The sequence below is a fragment of the Rhinoderma darwinii genome, chromosome 7, assembly GCF_050947455.1.
Source record: "Rhinoderma darwinii isolate aRhiDar2 chromosome 7, aRhiDar2.hap1, whole genome shotgun sequence".
NCBI lineage: Eukaryota > Metazoa > Chordata > Amphibia > Anura > Rhinodermatidae > Rhinoderma > Rhinoderma darwinii.
Window position 1 is genome coordinate 134,458,834 of NC_134693.1, and position 8,905 is coordinate 134,467,738.

General features: G+C 43.3%; 1 protein-coding gene across 2 annotated transcripts; it reads left to right on the forward strand.

The window, feature by feature from the left end:
• Positions 1-314: 314 nt before the first annotated feature.
• On the forward strand, positions 315-8,442 carry LOC142656807 (serine/threonine-protein kinase pim-3-like). Of its 2 annotated transcripts, none has more exons than XM_075831726.1 (6): positions 315-584; positions 4,508-4,608; positions 4,988-5,038; positions 5,127-5,490; positions 5,606-5,782; positions 6,082-8,442. In XM_075831726.1, the coding sequence occupies exons 1-6, from the start codon at positions 500-502 to the stop codon at positions 6,252-6,254; spliced, it is 951 nt and encodes a 316-aa protein (XP_075687841.1). In that variant the 5' UTR covers positions 315-499; the 3' UTR covers positions 6,255-8,442. The 2 variants fall into 2 exon arrangements, with proteins under 2 accessions (XP_075687841.1, XP_075687840.1); XM_075831725.1 differs by lacking the exon at positions 315-584 and adding an exon at positions 3,116-3,391.
• The last annotated feature ends 463 nt before the right edge of the window (positions 8,443-8,905 follow it).

Genomic DNA, 8,905 nt, shown 5'->3' on the forward strand with positions numbered 1-8,905 from the left:
ATCATTTGTTGCAGCGGAACTTCATGTAATATCCATGGCCGGTTCTATTTTATCATCTAAAAGACCCAATGTAATAAACGTAACGTTCACGAGCAAAAAAAAACAAAAAAAAAAACAAAAACATAAAAACACACTGACTGGCATAGCGGTTAGCGCCCAGGCGCCCCGGCAGCTGGAACAATAAGCGGTTTCAAATAAAAAAAAGAATGCTGTAGTTGTATAGAAGCATGCGGCTCCATACTTAGTCACTGATGGGAGGGTAGGCGTGTAACGTTACCCTCCCCCAGACCCTCCCCCTACCTCGCTGTCAGCAGTGTCATGTTGCAGAGTCCTTGAGCCTCAGTCAATGTGAACGCTGCTATCTTAGAGGACTGATCATTCCTTGGACTTATACTAGCGACGACCGGACTTGTAAGTGTTCGCAGGGAAGGCGGCGAGAAAATATTACGGCAAGACCGTCAACCCTTCCACCAGATCGTGCCCTGCCGATACTGCCAACATGTCATCGGTACAAGTCATTTATACTCAGAAAATCCACAATTACCTCCTGAATTCCGTATTCCCCAAAGATGATCTTCCAGCTGGTGAGTAACATTTTGCAACAATGTATCAGTGGCCGATGCAGATGGATCTGTGACATGAGAATGAAACATTTTACTTAATTTTTTTTTCAATGTTTGCAAATATATATATACACACAAGAGGTCTTGATAGGTTATAAATATTAATGAATGAGTGTGATTCATAGCACAAGGTTTCCGCATCATATGCACTGAGGGGGTAATTGTACAGAACAGATTTTGACAGCTCCAAAGAATATTATAACCGGAATATCATGTGATCCGCCACAGAAGCGGCGGATCATCTATGAGATGTGTACAGAGAGAGGTGGGGGGATGTTAGGTAACCACCGGGGAAGCCTATCTGTGCAAAGGGAACCACGCCATCTGTGCGATATGATATTAGAACGCCGTCATATTCCATAATGTCTACAGGGCCATGGCTATTCCAAAGCATTTAATACTACTATATATACATAAGACTGAATACATGGGGGCTGGGGGGGGGGTAACATTAAAACACGCAGATAAGATGGATGACGTGTCGTATTTGCATCTGGTGTTATCCCAATACTCATCATTGCATCTACTAAACTCTGGAGCTTGCAATCAAAGCTGCAGGACGGCGCCAATATATAGATTATTATAATATCACGCCGTCATGAACGACGAGGACCTCCTGCCTTTAACATCACAAGACCGGTGAACATCTATTTATAGCAGGCGGCATGTATTAACCCATTATTAGGCGATTTGGGCAAAATTGGAAAATCTAATATTTGCATATGAAAAATCAACATGGCAGATCATTGAACCAGCACGTTCCCCACTGGGATTCGCTATTTACACCATCCTTTGAAGATGCAAGATTACATAAGAGTAAAACCAATGTAAACAAACCCCCTATCTGCGTAGGAGAGAAACCCTTCCCCCGCTGATAGGTATTATTCGGTGATTCGGTTGGCTTGGTGTTGTGTTTTCGGTGTGTTGGATGGAGGATGGTGACACGCGGTGACATTTACACGGGTTTATAGAAGGATGTTATTTTAAAAAAAAAAAAAAAAACATGACTTCTCAAGTGCATCATGTCGGCAGAAAATTACAGAGGGCGGTTATGAAATAGGGAATAATCTGCCGTTATGGTGGAATTGCCGGCATGCCAAGGGAAATATAGGTGAAAGATCTAACCGGTATTTTTAAGTGCGCAAAAGGGGATTGGGCGGTATTACAGGGCATCGGCGAGGTTAACAGAATCCCACTGACATATCTGGCAAGGAAAATGTCAACAGTGAGCTCATGGGTGACCCCTAGTGGCCACGCGTGATATCACACCAGGCTATTATAAGAATGCTTATTATGTGACACTCACAGGCATGTCGCGCCTAATAATAATTAGCATATTTGCATACCTTTTAATTGGGTTCTTCAATACTGGGTGTTCACCGAGAGGGTTTCGATGATGCTGGAGTTGTGAATTCTTTCTAAAATTAGATACAGGGCGGAATGTAGACGAAATCCTTTAAGTGATCTATATATTGGAACACAAATAAACACGTGTGATATAGGTAGATTACGTCACGAACAAACAGAATTCATACAAGCGGGAAAAAAAAGTTACAATTTAATAATATTTTTATCCTGTATAGGGACAGACTTGATTTTGTACCGTCCCTTTAAGTGATGGTCACTAACAAATGCGACAGGGATACGTTTTACGCACTAAATCGGTAACCGATAGGCCCCGGTCATGGCAGCAATTCATCTTGAAGCGCCTTTGAAATATTATCCCCCTTCCCAGGGTAGTTACTCACCACCAATATAGAGGCAGGTTGTAAATTTAGCAGTTACAACAGGAGAAACTACAACTCCCATCAGCTATTGGGGCCTAGCTGCAATCATATCAGAAGTCTGCATACATTGATGATGTATTTATTGGCAGAATGGGGTATGCTGGGAGTTGTAGTTTTCCAACCTATATTTTATAATACACATGTACTGTATGTGAAGCTAGGAGTAGTAGTCCTGCAACAGCTTGTGGGGGGAGGTTAGCCCATTGTGGATGCAGGTTGCTAGAGACCACCCAGCCTTGCAGACCCCTGTGTGGCGTGAGTTACCTCATATGATCTCAGATTTTGGCGCCATAACCAAGCCACACGCTCATCCTATAGGAATGTGGGGAGGGGAGGGAGACGTTTTCATAAGAGGCTTTGTAGAAACAAAAAGTGCCCCGCAGCCATCCTCATTACAGCCCATTGTTTAGTAAACTGAGATAAACGCCTCTTACACAACAGTAGCGACCGCTTCACATGATAATTGTGCTGGAAAATGCCGCCTCTTCCCAGTCCCGTACACATTGTTTAGAATCTGGCGGTTCTGGATTAGGGGGAGGGGACGAGCGCATGCATTTGTAGTCACCCGAAAACCACGCCCCTCCTCGTTTGCATTCAAAAGCTTTGTCCGATCTGCGCTCTGATTGGTTGCCCACCCTTCTCAAACGCGGGAATAGAACTCCCGGGACGCGTAGTCATTGGTCAGTCTCGCGCCTCCCCGGGCGCTGATTGGTCAGTTTTTACACCTTGGGAATAATATACAATATTGTAAGCGCACTGGCCACACGTGGAGCTCCTTGTTCTACCGGCCGGCTGGAAGCGTGGTATACGGGGGGAGAATACTCATCATGCTGCTTGCTACGCAGGGACTCTTCATGGAGCATCATCATATGGCTCCTCTACAGTGTTACTATAGGAAGCCCACGGCTGCCGGCAATGTGCTTAATTCTACGTCCACTGCCTCCTGCTCTGTGGATGATGAGCAGGAGAACATAACACCAGGTATACGGAGGAGGCGATCTCTATAGCGGGGTGATGCATTGCTGATTAGATTGAACCATAGTAGATGTAGCAGAGCTGAATTGATGGAATCCTACCAGCAACGTGATCATGCTACCTGCAGTCTTGGCAGAAGCATGACAACCTCAGCTCTGCTACATCTGTATGCCTATTGATATTTTTTATTGATATTTATTTCTTTGCACGTGCGTTTTGTTACAATGTTTATTCTTGGGTGTGTATAATGTAGCGGTTTTGTATTGGTCCTTTTGCATGCTGTAGATTATAGGGTCTGTATTACATCTTGGTGGTCTATAGGAGTATTGCAGCTGTATATCTGATGCTCTGTATTGGGAATGGATCAGTTGCCATTGAATGAGTGATTAAAAATAAATTCTATATATATATATATAATTAGATCAGTTTGGTTTGTATTATTTCATGTGCTTTGCTTGAGTGATCCTATAATCAGTCTGCGTTGCCCCCACATGGGTTACTTTGGCTGTAGAATGCCCCCCACATGGTTACGCTTGTGGTCTGATTAGATTGAGCTCTGTACAATGCTGATATGAGAGTGGCGATCATTGATCTGGGGGTAGGTGATGGCTATCTTCCTCTATGTGCTGCTCTGCGCTTAGATTAGATGTGGTACCTGCAGCGAGAGGCTGCATCGATTGATCTGCCCAGGGGTGGGGGTGCTTTGCAGATGAGCTGGTGCTGCATGGAGCGTGTGGGGTGGTCTCCTCCTGAGGGAGGGGTTTCCCTGGGATACCCGCAGAGCTATGCTTGGAAATGTATGGGGGTGGGAGGGATTGCCTTATCCGCAGGGAGTCTCCCAGATTCTGCTGCTTTCTAGGAGCTGGCGGACACATCGCCTCCTGAATCGTGACTCACCTGCTGTGTACATTTACATCCAGCGATGACTAACACTCCTGTTATGGTGATCTCAGAAGAGATGATGGGGGTCTGTGCAGACCTCACGCTCGCCGCCTCTGCAGAGACATGAATCTAATCACTGTACAATCCCTTAATATAATCGCCGCTATTTTCTTCCCTGAACATCTTATCAGTCGTGTGCTGTGAATTATCAACTAACGTCTCTCCTCCTTCTATCCACAGTAAAAGAACCATTCGAGAACTGCTACCAGGTGGGCCCTGTCATTGGCACCGGCGGCTTTGGCACAGTCTATTCCGGAGTCAGACTTTCAGACAAGTTACCTGTAAGTTTCATTTAATTGCATGGTGTTCCTTAATGATGTACAGTTAACTCTTTAGGCTCTGCGATAAAACCAAACTTGTATTAGATTGATAGAACAGACGTTGGCATATTCTAGAATAGGACCCCCCCGCCCCCCGCCCAAAGTGCTAACCTGGTAATATCGCTCGCCTGTGGATTTGAAAGTCTACAGCCATTCTTAGCACTGGAGATATGAGATAATATCAAGATCGCTACAATCTGCCTGATAACAGGGAACAATAGTGTGTTCCAATGTAGAGAAGATTAGTATTTAGGTGTAGTGTTCCTTTAAGATGAGCTGATACTATTGTAAAGGTTATTAGCATTGAATGTATGTTTAAAGGTCATGTTTTCCATTACAGGTTGCGATCAAACATGTGTCCAGAGACAGGATTGGAGAATTAAAGCACATGGTAAGTCCAGTATAAAACGCCATCATAATGTATAGGTTGAAAGCCAATGACCTGGACTATTGTATTCATGGTCGCCTTCATGTTACAGAATGGTACCTCTGTTCCTTTGGAGATCTACCTTCTGAAGAAAGTGTCCACCAGCTGCCGAGGCGTGATTCGTCTCCTGGACTGGTACGAGAGGCCGGATGGCTTTATAATAATCATGGAACGGCCGGAACCCGTGCAGGATCTGTTTGACTTTATCACGGAACGAGGAGCCCTCGGTGAAGAACTCGCGGCCAACTTCTTCCGTCAGGTGGTGGAAGCTGTACGGCACTGCCATGCCTGCGACGTGGTTCACCGAGATATCAAGGACGAGAATATTCTTGTAGACCTCCGGACAGCTGAACTGAAGCTGATAGATTTCGGCTCCGGCGCCTTGCTACGGGATGCTGTTTACACAGACTTTGACGGTAAGTTGCTATTAAGATCTCATGATCTAAAGAAAAGAGAAAAAAAATAACGTTCCTACAAATGTCCTTGGTTTGCACTTTAAGTCATTATTTTTTTCTTATGTGTCTCGTATAGGTACACGCGTCTATAGTCCACCAGAGTGGATCCGGTTCCACAGGTACCACGGACGTTCTGCCACAGTCTGGTCCCTTGGCATCTTGCTATACGATATGGTCTGCGGCGACATCCCCTTCGAACACGATGATGAAATTCTCAAGGGAAAGATCCAGTATCGTTGCAGGGTGTCTAGAGGTAAGAATAGTCCTAAAATACCTTCATTGCTCCGATCTCCTCCTCCATGCACTCATAATGAACCATGCATCTGACCAGAGCGGGTTGGGTGGGGGAGGTCATTACGTTGTCCTGGATAGTCAATAACGGGATAAATAATGTCGCCTAACCGATTAAAAATGGAGAGTACTACAGTTTGCTGTTCACGGGTTAATGTGGATTATTTAATGTCGCAAGTATCCAGTAGGGGGGGGGGGGGCGGGCGGTCGTAATTTTATTTTTTGCCAGATATTAAATTTGTCTTTCCTTCTCTTCTGTAGATTGTCAGCATTTGATCGAGTGGTGTTTGTCCAAGAGACCCTCCGACAGACCGACCCTTGAACAGATTCTGTCCCATTCCTGGATGTCCCAGGAGAATCTTCTAGACCAAAAGGACAAAGTGTCTAGGAAAGTGGACCAAGAGGCAACCAGCACAAGTCAGGAGAGCCTCTAATTTCATACAGAGACGCTCGATGAGCGAGACGGGAAGGATCTGTCGCAGTCCCGGTTGGGAATGGGCTGGCGTGGGCTTGTGTGTCCAGTCTACAAGCTTGGATTCCCGGTGGGATGGAAGGAGCTGTCCGACCAGAGTGTCACATACCTCGTTGGGGGTCTTAAGAAGGGGCTTTCTTTTTTCTTTTTGTACCTAGAAAAATGTGGTGACCTCAGACTGTGGACTTATTCCAGAAACCTCTCACTTTCCCAATAGACTTGATGGGAGTGATGGGAGCAAGCGCAGTGGGTGGGGGCGGGTAGCCCTGGATGTCGTTGTGCGGGGGTTTCTCTAGCAAGACCATACTGCATCTTGCTTCTCTAGTTATCCGCTGTATTGGGGTTGTTTAGCTGCAGTTTACACTTAACATCTTCTTAAATCTGTATATTTTGAGTGTGCATCCACTTAGGATATCTAAACTGGAACCAGTTATCTGGTATCGACATGTTTTATACATGGACCAAGCAATAGTTGATATCGGAGAGGGCTCATCAGCCATCCTCGGCTTTCTTGGCTATAAAACCTAGACCGATTCCTGTTGTGGCTTCCATCTTTAACAGCCAAGTATAGAGGTCAAAGTGGTGGTCTTGAAAACTCAGCCAGAATTGGGTTAGGCAGCGGAGTGTTAATTACCTACACCTTGTAGGGGGTGAATGCCATTTTGGCTGCATGTAAGCCAAGTGCCCTGCGTATTTTATTTAAATTTTTATTTTTTTCTAAAGTTAAGGAGGGGCCAGGACTTGTCTTTAAAAAAACAAACAAAAAAACCCTGTTTGAATGGCATGTCCTGTAGTTATATATAATTTTTTTTTATTATTATAGAGCAAATAACCCCCTTGCTGCTCTAAAAGGGGACCGGCACCATGACATGGTAGTGAGAGGGTTAACTGAAAGGGTTCCTCAGGGAAAACTAGTCTGTGATACTGGTATTACTAGTTGAGCTTCTGGGACTACTTGTCATACCTGTAGTCGCCAAGAAACAAGTTAAAGACTTATCGGGACTATATTTATTCGTCTCCTGCAAAGCTGGTGACATCACTGCCTAGCTGGTTCACAGTGACCTCATAATTCAAAAAAAATTGTTTGCCACAAAGATTTTTTTTGGGGGGGTTTTAAATATATTTCAGAGCCTTACATTTTATTTATTTTTCAAATAAATCCATGTCACTGAATATTTTTACATTATTTTTTTATTATCTGGATTTTTTTTTTTTTTTTTATATATATATTTTTTTATATATATATATATATTTTTTTGTTTTCTTCTAGTCCGGGATTATAAATACTCCATCTTGGTACAGAATCTTGTACTGTATTGAAATTCAAAGCTGAATTGTAAGAATGGATGTGCCTGGATAAATCGCCCTTTAAGGGTCACATGTTTGTTAAGCATATCAAATATTTGAATATGTTCATAGATTGCCCCCCTCCCCTGTATGGCGTAGTTAATGTATAATACTCCATATAAAGTGGTAGCCAGTAGGGTATGTAAGTCTTGCATTGTAGTCCCTCTTAATATCCCACCTATGAACCTTGGGCCAATCAGGTCGTTTGCAACGGGAGGCGATATAAAGAGGGATCTGTATTGCTGCTGCTTTATAATTTTCTGTCGATTCTCGTCCCATGAGGCGGAGATGAGTTTACAGTTGTCGGACCTCCAAAAATTAAAAAATTGTGACTTGCTCTATAGAGAGCTTGCTACACTTTCTAGTGCAGACTTGCATACCCATCTAGCACGCTTAAGATACGTGAGAATTTTTTTATATATATATTAGATCCCGTGGGTTTCTTGTGTCTTAAATCTTTACACCAAGCCTAATCATTCCCACACTGAACAAAAATGAACTAGGCCTTATGGCAGCATTTGCGTCTAGAGGTTTATATTGGGTACGTACAGTACCTCAGTGTTCACTGGTCATGTCCTAATTTATTTTATTTAATCTATGTAACTCAGGCCTCATTTGACTTTTTCGGGGTGACTGATTTTATTTATAAAGAGACTTCTTTGTTTCCTTTGGAATATGAACGGTATTTATAAAAAATATAAAACCTTTTTTTGTTACATTCTGGATTTCAGAATTTTCGTCAATTTTATTTAAGTGTTCAATTGTAACTATTTTCTTTTAATAAAACTTTTTTTTACAATGTGTATTTTCGTTGCTTTGTTGCTAAAGAATTATAATACCGTGCACAATGGTCTGTTCATGGAAGAGATACTCTGATAGCTATTGTTGCTCCTGAAGGAGATGCTGGGAGTTGTAGTCTTACAACAGCTGGAGAGACGACTGCCCTACAGGAAGCTAAAGATAACACGAGAGCCGAACAGTTTATGATCCATTAGGGTCACGTTGCAGTTTGGGGGTAGGGAACTGCATAGGCAATGAGGAGATAAGTATTTTGCTGTTTCTATCTTCTCTCATTCACTTCAATGGGCAATGAGGCTGAATTCACACATGGTAGAAATTTCTGCAACTGTTCCATTCATCTGAATGGGGCTTGCAGAAATCCATGTGCATGCTGCAGAAACGACCAATTCAGATGAATGTAATGAATTTTTTAGTCGCAGAAATTTTTTAAGCTAATCTGCCACGTGTGAAAAAAGGATTCCCTAT